General features: G+C 37.2%; 2 protein-coding genes across 2 annotated transcripts; one reads left to right on the top strand and one right to left on the bottom strand.

Annotated features, from left to right (window-relative positions):
* Nucleotides 1-10,740: 10,740 nt before the first annotated feature.
* On the top strand, nt 10,741-11,560 carry LOC129719729 (myrosinase 1-like; the record flags this gene model as incomplete). Its single annotated transcript, XM_055671127.1, has 2 exons — nt 10,741-10,920; nt 10,988-11,560. Coding segments are annotated over 2 exons (753 nt in total), but the record flags the coding sequence as incomplete, so codon positions are not given.
* Nucleotides 11,561-12,262: 702 nt separating this feature from the next.
* On the bottom strand, nt 12,263-13,155 carry LOC129723063 (SOSS complex subunit B homolog). The gene is made up of 2 exons (XM_055677012.1): nt 12,973-13,155; nt 12,263-12,916 (listed from the first exon to the last, which is right to left on the bottom strand). The coding sequence occupies exons 1-2, from the start codon at nt 12,990-12,992 to the stop codon at nt 12,325-12,327; spliced, it is 612 nt and encodes a 203-aa protein (XP_055532987.1). The 5' UTR covers nt 12,993-13,155; the 3' UTR covers nt 12,263-12,324.
* Between the last annotated feature and the right edge of the window lie 2,291 nt (nt 13,156-15,446).

Raw genomic sequence — 15,446 nt, 5'->3', positions numbered from 1 at the left:
CTGCATCAAATTTCGACCGTTATAGCGTCTCTACAGAACGTGTTTACTCACAATTTCGCTTTGTTTAGTCGATCAGCCGTTCTCGTTGTGTACATTCTTTGTTTGAGTTTTTCTATACTTTTTAACTGTGAGCTATATTCAAAAATACTTAAATATGAGTGACAAGTTTGAGTTTTGCGTGGGATCGGGCGCCAACTGTGTCAAAGTCGCTAAGCATCGCATGTCCGACATCGCGAAAGAGGCTAGGCGCCAGATGACAAAAAGGAAGAAGTGGAAAATAAAACCCAGGAAGGACAATTTTACGGCGCAGGGATAGTTGACTGAAGGTAAAAAATTATTGGGGGCTTTGTTATTGCGATTCTTAAGATTTATAGCATTTTGAAATTTCAAACGCGTTTTTCTCAAAACCATGTTTTCAAAATCGGCGAGCAGTAGAACTGAAAAAGTTTACATCCGATTGACTTGAAATTTTAACTGTAGCTTCTTCATTACGTTATCTAGTGAAGTACACACGATTTAAGCGATTGATTAACAACAACTAAAGTTATAAACAATCAAAGTCGATTTTTTTTTGTCGAAACAGAACTTTGTTTTCAAACCGTTGCTATATCGCGAAGAAGAATTCTAAAGATATAATCATGTGTACTTCACTAGCGACACTTATGTAGATAATGAAAAAAAATTTGTTTTGGTTTTAGGTGGAGTTGGGCACGACTTCTACTGCTCGCCGCGGAACCACTTTCAAAAAAAGTGGTTCACGGCAATCACTGCACAGCCGCCATTTTGTAACAAAAATAGCAATAAAAATATTTTTTCTATTTTGCAAGAGTTGCTCAATCTAATGATATATTATTTATATAACTTACATCTCAAATGTCCTGTAAAAAAACATGAAAAAGGCCTTGCTTTTTCGAGCATTTGGTAGATATAACCCCTTAATCGTCTGCAAATCTGTGTCATCATTAACTGATCGTGGACATTTTTTGAATATATCCAGGAAGGATGTACGTACTTCACAAATCTGTGCGGTTGAAAACTTCCCATCCCACTTTCAATAACGATGATAGCCTGCTCAACATTTGGTTTGGAAGAAATAGCGAAGTTGAGGCCTTTGTTCAAAAGATTTTATTGCTGTTGTGAAATTCGCACGAAAATCGACTAACCACAAAAGTATCAAAATATTTTACCTTAGTTGTCGTATTACTACTCTTGTTTTGTGAAACCAACTGTTTTAAAATATTTTGTAACAATCTACAATTTTGCTAAGAACTGCATTCCTCCAAAGTACAAGACTAAAAAGTTAGATTTTTCAGCAACCCTAGCAGCGAAGTTCCGAACTAAAATTCATCGTTCTTTGGGCTTTTTTTATACAACATTTTTTCTGAATATAGTATGCCGATAAAATAAATATTTGGAGAGTAAATAAAAAAAGTTTACGATTTTGAGCTCATTATTTGGCAATAACATGGTCTGTGTAGAAGTTGTTTTCGTGTTGTCTACAGAGTTGGATGTTTAAATATTATACAAATATATGAAAATGAAAATTGTTGCCTTCTAAATAATACAGTTTTTTGAATATTGAAAAAATCGAAATATAAGAACTAGTCTGATATGAAACGGAATATCTCCAAAACAATGAAAGAAGTGTCTTCAGCAAAGTTTTTCTGTGGCAACTATATCAAAATTCAAGGAAAAACTTCTACAACTTGAAGATCAATGCTACAAAGTGATTTCTATCTATCTATAAGTGACTATCAAGACTTATTTTACAAAAATCGTCGAACACTTATTAAGAAATGCCGAAACGGGAAGTTCTCCCCCACCCAGCGGCGTAGCGTGACTGGGTGACACCCGGGGCGGAAAATTTGGGTGTCATCCCCTTCCGATGGGTGTGAGAGTTAGCACGTTCGTTTTCAATTGCGCTAAATCTTAGAGATGGTCGGGTATGGGGAATTTGTTACCCGTACCCGACCCGTACCCGACTAATCGAAAATTTTCAAACCCGTACCCGACCCGAACCCGTAGTCTGGTTTGTTTAAAATACCCGTACCCGACCCGAACCCGAAAAATATCTATTCCAACTACCCGTACCCGACCCGTACCCGAAAGAAAACAACGCCGAAATTGCTTGAACCCGACCCGTACCCGACCCGTCCTGGATTTTTTTTTTTTTTTCAAAATACCTGGGTACCTCGCACGTTATATGCACTAATTGTCATATGTGGTTTCTCGAGATGATGGCCGGAGTTAGACAAAAACCGAGTGTGAATGTGAACGCATGTTAATGAACCCAGAGTTCCAGGCGGATGGTCCACTATAAGGAAGAGGTCCACTATGAAAAGTGCATGTCTGGTTTTAAGTGAACATCGCAGCAACCTGAAATCTTAATATTATAATATAGTCAAAGTTAATATTGTTTATAACTTGAGAAAAATTTAATGATTAATTTGCATTTGCTAAAAACCTGTAATTTTTTAGTACAGATTCGGTGTCATCGATTTAATCTAAAAATCGGTTTAACACAGATATTTCTGTACATTCCTGGTCACAGTGCAAACAAAGACTATGCTATCGCTGTCAAATCTCATATACATATTTGCTTCGTACCAAACACAGTAGAGAATCGATGGCCATCCGCCTGAATTTTTTTTACGTCAGCTGTTTCATAATATTTTTCCTTTCATAATATTCTAGTGCCTAAATCCAAAATGTGGGTGCAATATCATGAGATCTGTTTTTTTATAACTTTTCGAAGTTTGGCATACTGACGTTTTTTGACATGTGTTTAAAAAAAATTCATTACTTTGAAACAGCTTCAATGATAGCTTGGATTTTTTTGGTGTCAAAGAAAAAGTTGATTCGTAGTTAGTTTGTATGTATTATCTATTTTGTTTTAATTTAAAAAAAAAATTTTTTTTCGCAAAATTTGGTTGATTTGGTGTTGTGCAAAAGCTACGTAATTTGTTTCTGTGAGGAGAACGCCCTGTGGCTAAGGGGAAAAGTGCCGAAATCATTAATAATTAGGTCACCTGCTTTATGGACGGCCCCAAATAAAAAATGGAATGGAGATTGGTGTTCAGCACCCCAAAATTAAGTAAATACCATATTTTGTCGCATTTATCCACACTTTTTTTACTTAACCAGCCCTTGTATTTAGTTGCCTTACTGTGCAATGCTCCGCGGTTTTCCTCGCAAATATGAAAAAAGCCTGGCAAAAATTCCATTTAACTCAAAATGGTTGCAGGAAGAACTATTGACTTTCACATTAGAAAGAGATAGCATGATGTCATTCCCTTGGTGCAAACACTGCCGACAACTGTCAGAATAGGTATTGGCCGATTTCTCGTTGAGTGAGAATGGGCAATTTCTTGTTCGATCTTTCCGATTATCGACACTAAGAAAACACCTAGGTTTGAAATATTAAAAATCAATTTCTCATAATGCACGAAAATCAAATTACCCGTACCCGACCCGTACCCGACCAATTGAGAATTTTTCAAACCCGTACCCGACCCGAACCCGGAGCCTTGGTTTTTAAATTACCCGTTCCCGACCCGAACCCGTAAAATATTTTTTTACGCTACCCGTCGGGTACGGGTCGGGTACGGGTTTCGGGTAAAAATACCCGTACCCGACCATCTCTACTAAATCTACCAGTTTTTGAAAAATTGGTTGAGAAAATACTCTTAACCCTCTAGTGCTCAAATTAGTTTTTGGACGGATTTCGCAAAAATCCTTATAAAGCTTTATAAACATTTTTTAAGTTCTTATTGAAGCTTTTTCTGGCTTTTTTTTTTTGGTCGGTAAACGACTGGGCAATGCGTACCAGCAGTACACCCGTACTAGTTGGCATAAAATAGACCCCAGTGTGGTCCATAGTATAAGCCCAGCAACTCCTATCCCTACCTCCACGTGGTACCGACTGGGATACGAGCAACCAAAGGAAGATCGATGAACCGGTGGGAACTTGGTCGTATGCTGACAGGGAAGAGAGAGTTGTTCTCCTTGGAAAGCAGCTTGCCTGAGCGTCTGTTCCCCAGGTCAGGGGCGGCTCAAACAGCGATCCGGAGCGGACGGCTGAACTATGAAATGCGGTGTCTCGCCAGCTACACCCAAGACGGCGGCCCCGTCGCGAGACTAGGCATCGCAGCCCTAGTAAGACAGCATGCTGAAAATAAACATACTACGAACAATCCAGAGAATGATTGAAGTTTTTTAAAGATTCGACTGAAGACCTTCTAAAGGCGGCACTAGGCACTAGAGGGTTAATAGTAACCTTTTATAGTTTTCGAGGGTTATTACCGCGCATTCCATGCAAATGTGTTCTTTGATTCATCATGTATCGTTCAATTATTTTCACTCTCGTACAAGTTTTCCATAGAAACGCTGCTGATTGTTTTTCACTTCTAAGTGTTCTGAATACCATTGAAGGAGACTGAATGATTCAAACACGATAATATTTATTGTATCCAAGTTTACTTGCATTCAACGGTATAGCGAGAATCTTTGAGATATTATCGCCAGTGATACAAAATTATGAATCCCAATGAACGTTAGATTGCGTTCAACTGTTTGCTTACCGGAGCAGATAGGTATCACCAATGCTTACGGAAATTGTAGCATGGTGCATTAACATGTGATATTTGAAATCACCAAAAACCATCGAGGTATACCACGGTGAAAGCATCGTGGAGTAGCTGAATTCCACCTACAAGCAATCAACATTTGAAGAATCGTTGCGATCGCCCGAGTGCAATCGCTTACGATTTTTTCGTGATACACTCGCTATATGTTGCTCGCTCCGCATAAAGCAGGCAATACGGGAACAAAATCATCAAAGAAAGCCACCATATATTTCTTTGCTCTAATGTCGTTTTCGTTTTTGCGGTGTAGCTACCCCGCGGACTACACTTTGTCCTATCACTGTTTTTTTTACATTTTCCGGACTATCCCGGACTACCCTTTTTCTGTACCGGACAGTCCGCGCAAGAAACAGAGTGCATGTTTTAAAGACACCAACACATTCACACGTATGTGTCAAAATCAACAAAAAAATGTGTCAAAATCAACAAAAAAATGTGTCAAAATCGGTTTGCTTTGATTATCGTTCTTCGCGTGTCAAACATCAGGTTGAATTTTATTTATTTTATTTTGTTATTTTGTCATTTTTCAGTAAGTTGGCAAATTTTTCGTACAGTAGCACAAATGCGATAAAAGACAATGGCGATAATGACCAAAACAAAAGTAACAGCCACCTCTGATATTACGCACACCATTGCAACTGCTCGCAAAGGGTTTTTTTTTTACAGCTGCAAAGCGTAGTCCGGGACGGGAATGGTCCTGCCGTAAAAACGAATTCGACATAAGTTGTCTCTTGCATGCATGAGAATGTGTAATTTTCGATAGCGATGGTTTACTGGGATTGAAAGCTTATAAATAGCACGTTCAGAAATGATTGTTATGCGCTACGATTTTTTCAATCCTTGCCGCGCACTTCACCTAATTGAAAATTAACCTCACGGATATCACCTTTTTGAAGGTGACACGTGTGAAAATTTTCCCCACGGGTGTCACCCTCTGGAGGGTGACACCCGGGGCGGACCGCCCCCGCCACGCTACGCCAGTGCTCCCACACGACAGATTTACCAGACCATGCCCCATCTGATTTTCGGCTTGTTAGAGCAATACTTCGATAACTTCGAAATTTAAAAAAAGCTAATCCTGTAATTGATTCAATCATCAAGTCTAAAGACGAAGAATTATTTCGACACGGTATCCGTTCTTTCAACAAAGATGATAAAAAGTAGTGAAAGACGCTTAGAAATAATTCCAGCCTCTGAAAGTGGTAAACTAACCTGATTAGAAACAGACAGAGACTACGTAAAACAATAACGTTATTTCAAGGCAAAACATTTCATACTATACTCGACACTAATATTTGCACCCCCAATAAATCCAAAGAAAGCATTTGAAACTACAAACTAAGGCACAGATATTTTGGCCACTCAAAGACCTAACTGAATCGCTGTACACTGAGAGAATTGTCTCAATCGGTCATTCGACGGAAAAGATTACAAAATTTGTCAAATCATATAGATAATAAATTCCTAACAATACACGTCTTGTTGATGGTGTCTGAAGTAATCAGTCAATGGAGGTTGGCCTGGAAGCTTTGCTAACTAGTGTGACACAATTTCGGCCAGCATGGGTTTCGTTAGATTGACAACATTTTATTGCTGCTACTATCTGTACTTCTAATTTACAGCAGAAACTTTGAGTTCGAAGACGATAACTATTCTTTTATTTTTGTTTATTACAAGTGCTCTAGCAATTGCTCAAAGAACTTTTCCGTCGGATGAGTGCGTCTTGAACTGTCCTACAGATCAGACGTTTTTTCGGTTGCTTGTGGACTGGTCTTTGACTGCCTATAGCTTCAAAGTTTGTGTTTTGTCAGTGTGTCTTTTAAAGACTACCTGAAAGTTATTTCCCATCAGTCTTTCTCAAGACTACCTACTTTTGAATTTAACATTTGTTTTAACTTTTTTCGTATCACCTGAAATGGCTGGACGGAAAAAGAAACCTCGCATCGCTGCGGGGAGGAAAAGAGAGGCATCTCTTTCTGACACATCGAGTGTCTGTAGTGACAATCCTTTTGATATTTTGCCTGAGCAAGAAGCTGGTGAAATGGAAGTTATTAATATTGAAACTATACAAAATATAAAATCTTTAAAAAAGGAGAAAATTCCACCTATTGTGGTAACTATTTCTTCTGAATTTAATATATTCAAAAAGGAACTTTCAACGTTTGTTTCTGACGTTAAAGTTACCTATCAGATTGCCCGTAGAGGTGAATGCCGCTTATTAGCCGACTCAGTAAAGGGTCGTGATCGTCTTTTTCAGTATTTAACTGACAAGATGTACAAATTTTTTACATACGACACCAAGAACGCCAAGCCGTTCAAGGTTGTCTTGAAAGGTCTCACCAACGATCAAACCGTTGATGAGATCAAACTTACTTTAACAGAATTACTTGGCATAGCCCCTACCCAAGTAATTCTAATGAAACAAAAATCACGAGGCGAAAACAGTCAGAGAGCTGGAATTTCCCTTGTTAATTATTTAATTCATTTTAACCGCAATGAGGTTAACAACTTAAAATTTTTTGAAAAAGCACATGCTTTGTATAATGTGCGTGTAAAGTGGGAAATTTATAGGAAGTATGGCGGAGGTGAAAAGCATATCACCCAATGCCGTACTTGCCAACGTTATGGCCATGGTTCCAAATTCTGTAACATGGACCAAAAATGTCTTAATTGTGGAGACTCTTCTCACAAAAAGGACACATGTCCTGTGAAAGAGAGTAAAAATTTTCGCTGTGCGAATTGTAACGGCAACCATATGTCAAATTTTTATCAATGCCCAGTCCGTTTAGCAATTGTTAAGGCAAGGCAAGGTAAACAAAATTCAATTTCTCAATTAAAACCAACTTCAAAACAAAATTCTCCGACCGTACCAGTGACGCATAGTTTACCTACTCCTTTGCATACCCGTTTAACTTATGCACAGGTTACAGGTAGTTCGAACATTATACCGCCTAGTGTTGGTAGTTCGAAAATGACCGTTAATATGGGTAAGCAAAACACGCTAGAAAATAATTGTACACCTAGCACTCCAGCTAATATTGCTGCCGACAATATTTTTTCTAATGTCAACTGCCTGGGGCTATTACGGCAGGTAAACTTTCTTTTTTGCAACAGGCAATGTTCGATCTTATGAACGCCATGTTGCATGGAAAATTCAATGTTTGAAGCCATTCAAATAGGCACAAATTTTACTATTAAAATTGTTTCTAATTTAAAATTTAGCAATGATTTTAAATAAAACAATTAAAATATTAAATTGGAATGCTCGCTCATTGAAGGCCAATGAGAATGAGCTTTTTAACTTTTTAACAGTAAATAATGTGCATATTGCAATTATTACTGAAACATTTTTGAAACCTAACATTAAGATTAAAATATGATCCCAATTACGTGGTTCATAGATTTGATAGGATTCAGGGTTCCGGCGGTGGAGTTGCAATTGTTATTCATCGCCGAATCAAACATCGTGCTCTTCCCCATCTTGAGACGAAAGTTATTGAAACTTTGGGAATTGAAATTCAAACTGAACTTGGGATTTTATTTATTGCCGCAGCATATTTACCATTTCAATGCACACGCGAGCTCAAAAATTATTTTAAAGGTGATTTACAAAAACTCACTAGAAATCGTTCGAAATTTTTAATAATCGGCGATTTTAACGCTAAACATCGTTCATGGAATAATTCTCAAAGTAATTCCAATGGCAAAATTTTATTCAATGATTGTTCTTCAGGATACTATTCTATTTTGTCTCCGAATAGTCCTACATGCTTTTCTTCTGTAAGAAACCCTTCAACTATTGATTTGGTGCTAACAGATCAAAGTCATGTATGTAGTAATTTGATCACACATGCTGACTTTGATTCTGACCATCTTCCAATAACTTTTTCTTTATGACATGAATCAGTTTTAAACCCTATGAGCTCTGTTTTAATTATAACAAGGCTAATTGGGAAAGATACAAAACTCATATTGAGAGAAATTTCAATAATGAGCTTGATTTGCAAAACGAAGTGAATATTGATTCCGCTTTGGAAGCATTAAAATGTGCAATTGTTGATGCCAGGAATTATTCTGTTCCAAAGGCTCAAATGAAATTTGATTCACCAATAATTGACGAAAATCTTCAACTTCTAATTCGTTTGAAAAATGTCCGCAGACGTCAATATCAACGTTCTCGTGACCCTGTTTTTAAAACTATTTATAAAGAATTACAGAAAGAGATTAAACATAGATTTACTCTTCTGAGAAATCAAAATTTTGAGACTAAAGTTGAAAAATTGAAACCATATTCAAAACCATTTTGGAAGCTGTCGAAGATTCTTAAGAAACCTTCAAAGCCTATTCCAGTTTTGAAAGATGGTGAACGTTTTCTTGTATCCAATGAACAAAAGGCTCAAAGACTTGCTCAGCAGTTTGAGAATGTTCATAACTCAAATTTGAATTTTGTGAGTCCAATTGAAAATGAAGTCACACGTCAATTTGATTTAATTTCTTCCCAGAATTTTTTACCTGCAGAAATAATTGAAACTAACTTGAATAAGATTAAATCAATTATTAAAAATTTCAAAAATATGAAAACACCTGGTGACGATGGAATCTTTAATATACTAATCAAACATCTCCCTGAGAGCACAATGGAATTTTTAGTGAAAATTTTCAATTGATGCTTCAAAATTGTATATTTTCCCAAATTATGGAAAAATGCAAAAATTACTCCCATTTTAAAACCGGATAAGAACCCAGCTGAAGTTTCAAGTTATCGACCAATCAGTTTGCTTTCTTCAATAAGTAAACTGTTTGAGAGAATTATTCTTAACAGAATGATGTCACACATCAACGAAAATTCAATTTTTGCAAATGAACAGTTTGGATTTCGCCATGGGCATTCCACAACTCATCAATTGCTTAGAGTTACTAATATAATACGAGCTAACAAATCTGAAGGTTATTCCACTGGAGCTGCTCTTTTAGACATAGAAAAAGCATTCGACAGTGTTTGGCATAAAGGTTTGATTGCGAAATTGCAAACTTTTAATTTTCCAATTTTCCTAATCAAAATTTTAAAAAATTATCTTACTGATCGAACTCTGCAGGTTGTCTATCAGAATTCAAAATCTGATAGATTTCCTGTCAGAGCAGGTGTACCTCAAGGTTCAGTCTTGGGTCCAGTCCTGTACAACATATTCACTTCAGATCTTCCTGATTTGCCTCCAGGATGCACAAAGTCATTGTTCTGCGATGACACAAGCATTTCCGTAAAAGAAAAAAGCCTTCGTGTCATATGCAGTCGATTGCAGAAAAGTTTAGATATTTTTTCTTCCTACTTGCAAAAGTGGAAAATCTCTCCCAATGCTTCTAAAACTCAAATGATTTTTCCGCATAAGCCTAGGGCTTCTTTCCTCAAGCCAAACAATAATCACGTTGTCAAGATGAATGGGGTTATTTTAAGTTGGTCCGACAAGGTTAAGTACTTGGGACTAATTTATGATAAAAAACTTATTTTCAAAGAGCACATTGAGAGTATACAAGCCAAGTGCATCAAATATACGAGATGTTTATATCCTCTCATTAACAGGAATTCTAAACTTTGTTTAAAGAACAAACTTTTGATTTACAAACAAATTTTTAGACCAGCAATGCTCTATGCTGTACCGATCTGGTCAAGTTGCTGTTCAACAAGGAAGAAAACGCTCCAAAGGATTCAGAATAAAAGTCTGAAAATGATTTTGAAGCGTCCTCCTTGGTTTGGTACACTCGAATTACATAGACTTACTGGTGTTGAACCATTAGAAACTATGTCAAATAAAATTATAAACAATTTTCGACAAAAATCGTTGCAATCCTCAATTGCTACGATAAGCTCTCTTTATAGCCAATAAGTTAGCAATTAAGTTAGTTGTAAGTTTACTTCCCCTTTTCTGACAAGTAGGTTTAAATCCCTACGAATGATAAGTCCTAATTGCGAAAGCAAACAAATCCTAACAATTAGAATTACAAATTTCTAACAGTGTTGAGAAGTCACCATTTGTGATTGAACACACATACTCATTATTTACTAATATTTACTTAAGCTACTAACAAATCCCCCCTTAAAAAAAAAAAAACTTTTCCGTCGGATTTTAAATTTGGTGTAGGAAGCTCAGCATACCAGATCGAAGGGGCATGGAATGAGGACGGCAAAGGGGAATCTATCTGGGATCATCTAGTGCATAATTCTCCAGAAAAGATTGCTGGAAGAGTTAATGGAGACGTTGCATGCGATAGCTATCATAATGTAACTTTAATTGAGCATGTGTTATATATAGCAATCAGCACTTTTTCATTGATACTCTTTTCAAAAGTATAAACGCGATGTTGAGATGCTGCGAGAGCTAGGAGTGAATATGTATCGATTTTCAATAGCATGGACGCGTATTATGCCTTCTGGAATCTGCAATGAGATCAATCAGGCCGGTATTGATTACTATAATAAACTGATAGACGAGCTGGTCAAGTACAATATTGAACCAATGGTAACGCTATACCATTGGGATTTGCCACAACGGTTACAGGAGATGGGAGGCTGGACTAACCGGGAAATAGTTGCCAAGATAGCTTTCGAGCATTTTGGAGACCGCGTCAAATGGTGGATCACTTTTAACGAACCGTACCCAATATGTGTACTTTCATATGAATATGACACTATGTCGCCGGGTTATGATTTCGCTGGGGTTCCCGCATATCTATGCGTCCACAACGTGCTACTATCACATGCTGAAGCAGTAAATTTTTATAGGACACAGTTTCAACCGACCCAAAACGGTATTATAGGACTTACTATCGACTCGTTTTGGAATGAACCAAGAGGTGATTCAATCGATGATAAGGAAGCTTCTGAACTTGCAATGCAATTTGATGTAAGTATACGAGAATAGTACAGGTTTCTTATACTTGAATACATTCTGTGAAAGCAAAAATGAAACCGCCTCGGTTGTACATCAGATTGTATCATATAGACCATAATGATCCTGCCCGAACCAGAACTGCCAAAACATCAGCTAAAGTCTATGGTAACATAATTAAAACTAGAATGGTCGATCCGGAATATCTTCCTGAGCCCGATTTGTTGATTCCTTGATTGAATGTTAATGCTTTCTATTTATGTAGCATCCCAATCTGTTTGTAAAAATGTCAAAAACATCTTTTTCGGTCTTCAAGCCAAAAGATAGGGTACCGGCTCTATTATCGCCAGGTTTTACCTTAACCCTCTAGTGCCCAAGTTAATTTTCAGGCGGAATTTGAAAAAATCTCTATGTATTTTTATAAAAATTTTTTGAGCATTGATTGAAGCTTTTTAGAGGTTCAACTGAAGACCGTCTAAAGGCGGCACTGGGCACTAGAGGGGTAATGAAAAACCATCATGCAAGAAACTAACGCCCTAGGACGATAATAGAGCCCATACCCTATATAAAATGCTTTTAAAACTCACTGAAAACGCAATTCTACGATCAAGTACAAAACAAAGCCTGTTGTGGTAACTTATTTGTGTGCCACCTTTCTATACATTCGATCTAATAAAAAAATAACCTGGATTCTCCAATGCAATTTTCGGATATGAGAAAAATACATATACATAGTGAGGGTTCAAGAGCACAATCCTAATACATTTTTCTTAAACCTACTTTACCCGGTATTTAAACTATCTTCTTTCGTTTTTAGCAGAGTTGCCCTTAGCTTGACCACTCCGACCCGTTCGGGGGGCATTCTTAGGAGATTTACTTTGTTCTGGAACCGCAAATCTAGCCCCCTGGGAGGCAACTTTTGCTGCCGGTTGACCCTGCAAACCAGAAGGCCCAGCTTCATTGGGGGCCGGCTGCCGAGCACCTTTTCCCGTTGTACTACCTCCATTGCCATGCACTTGGGGATTTCCTCCAGTTAGACTCGGGTTTGGTTCGCTCATGTTGATCATTTCATTAAAGGTGAAGCAAAAGTCACCCAGCCGATGTATTTCTCCGTTCTTTCCCGAATAAAGCGTTAAGCACTGACGCCACACGGCGGCATACCCCTTGGTCAAACGAACAATATCTCCCGGCATCAACAGCTTGCCCGGCTCGTCCCATATCGACACGTTGATTGCAGCACTCTGATCCGCTACTTTGAATGTTCGAACCTCCCGGTTTTCTTTTGTCAGTGTTACGGGACCTACTTCAAGCACTATGAAGATTGCATTAATATTTTTCAAGCCTGGGTATATGTCTTTAATTGCAATAATTTCTAGTGGATGTTGCGCGCTGCAAATACACAAAATTTCACTTTATTTAAATGGCTTGTAAGGACAAAACCTTACCTGTGGAAATTAGAGGTCATTTTCGAAAAATGGATTTAATATTCTGAAACAAGGTTGTCCTAAATACAGCAAATATTTTTATTTATTTTAGAAAATGATGCTGTATTTGATTGGTGTTGTTATTATTTGCATTTTTTGCCGCTTGCCTGCCGCAAATACAAAGCCATACACCGAAAAGAATCCTTATGTAGGATTCAAATGACACCCAAAGAATAATGTCGAAATCATTTTTGTGACAGGATTACACTGTTTCGCATTTCTCTTAGCAGCTGAAAAAATTGATAGTTACAACAGAGCTTTTAGCGAGTTTCATTGCCATCGTAAGATTCCATCTAATTACGATTTACGAAAGAGATCATTTCACGAGGCGTTTCAAAACTTAATTCTCGCGTAATTTTTCAAAAGGACCTATCTAACATTGAGAGACTCCCTTTGTTTACTTTCTCTTTGATCAATAACTATGTTATATTTTCCATATTTCATAACTTTCAATGCATAGTAAGCAAAACAGTATTACAATCTCTCGATTGAGGGGAAGAAAGCTTGGAAAATATTTATAATGACGACGTAATTAACGAAACAAAGAAAGAGAGGAGAGAATCTCTCATTGTTACTTAGGTCCTTTTGAAAAGTTACGCGAGAACTCATTAACACAATTTTGACAGGAAGCACTGACCGCTAACAAAACGCACGTAAAAGTAACATCAATATCAGCAGGTTCCATGACACCTGTTAATTCCTAAAATGGAACAGGAAAAAAAAATTTGGAAAACTTTACCAAAAGTGATAAATTTATCGTGCTGCTGCTACATTGTTTCAGGAGTTCTGCGTCATCAATGTCAATTAATGAATATTATAATATTCACCGCGAATATTGACTGAATATTGCACTGAATATGGGCTCTTACGCTTCAGGCATAACAGTTAGAGCATTACATTATTCGACAAACTTGTAGTACTACTTAGGGACTACAAGTTCGTCATACGTCGGATTTCTAAATTGTACTTATGCAGCGAGCTGTCGGCACGCGGCGAAAAAGTACCCTAAAATTGAATATGCAACCTTGGGTGAATGACCTACACAACAATAAGGCGCCTCACTTGATTGAGAATTATATTAATACATAAAAATCTTGTTTTCTTCAATGAATATTCACAACACTTTTAATGTTTCTTTGCATTTCACTCGTTTTAAACCAGCTAGCTGGCATAGCGCCATGTTTCAAGGGTGTATAAACGAGATAGCATATCACCGCCACTTTTCATACGCATAACAAAGCATCCGTCAGTAGAACCTGGAAATCGTGGATCCGCTGCGATAAATATAGCTGCGATAAAGGAAAGCAAATATGTCGTTTTCGTTTTCTCGGTGTAGCTACACTCAAACGACACTTTTGACACCGTAAATGTTTTATTTGACTTTTCGGACTACCCTTTTTCTGTCTCTGACTACAATTTTTCTGTCCCTAACGACACCCGAAAAAAGCAGAGTGTACTGTAGGAAATAACCAACACATTCACACGTATGTGTCAAAACTGGTTTGTTTTGGTTCTCGTTCCACGTGGTAGAGTGTCAGGTAAATTTTTTTTCAGCACATTTACGAGATGGACATATGAAATAGAAACGAGACAAGATGACGAATGCGATAATGACCAAAACAAAACGAATTGACAGCTATTACGCATACCAATGCAATGACACTGAAAATGTTTTATTTGAAGCTGCAAATTATAGCCCGGAAAAAGTTTAGCTACACCGCGAAAACGAAAACGACATAAGATAGAGATGCCAGCTACCTATTTTAAACACAATTTCAAGCTAAGCTTTTGGTCGTCCTGATGTCCGTTGTGCAATTACTGTAAAAGATATTTCCTAGTTTTTCCGATACTAGCATTCCAGATTTTTATCGGTGCATGCACACAGAAACAAAACAAAATGCTTTTAAAGAAAATCTGGCAACGCTGATTAAGACGCACATTGTTAAACAAAAATTAGTTGTTTACGAGAATGTGATTTCAGTTTTGTCTCCGTCATGAATTAAAAGTTTTATAGAAAATACTAAAAAAGTGAGCATATTTTTGTAACGCACATAGCTTCAGTTATTGTTTAGGGATAAAGAAGCTGATAACAAACGGTATGTACTCTTAAGATTATGCCTGTTCTGCATCAAGCACAAACTTCGCTGTTTCGATACAGAAAATGTAAACACGAGTGAGTGATCCGTTTCGTAACTTAAAAAAAATAAGAAAATTATCGTTATAGTCTTCGAAAACAATGTTAACCAAGCATTATAAGATAATTTATCAAAATAAACTTTAAAAAACTAATTTTCGAAGCAAAAAGGTAATGATCTGAGAGCTACGATTACCCTTGTTAAAAAACTCGTAAACACAGCTGTCAGGCTTGAATGTGGTTTACATTTCCATGGTCATTTCCGTCATTTCCCCGGTTCAGTGTTTGAGATTCTCTCATA

Source organism: Wyeomyia smithii, chromosome 2, assembly GCF_029784165.1.
Source record: "Wyeomyia smithii strain HCP4-BCI-WySm-NY-G18 chromosome 2, ASM2978416v1, whole genome shotgun sequence".
NCBI lineage: Eukaryota > Metazoa > Arthropoda > Insecta > Diptera > Culicidae > Wyeomyia > Wyeomyia smithii.
This window is presented reverse-complemented; position numbering and strand designations above follow the sequence as displayed.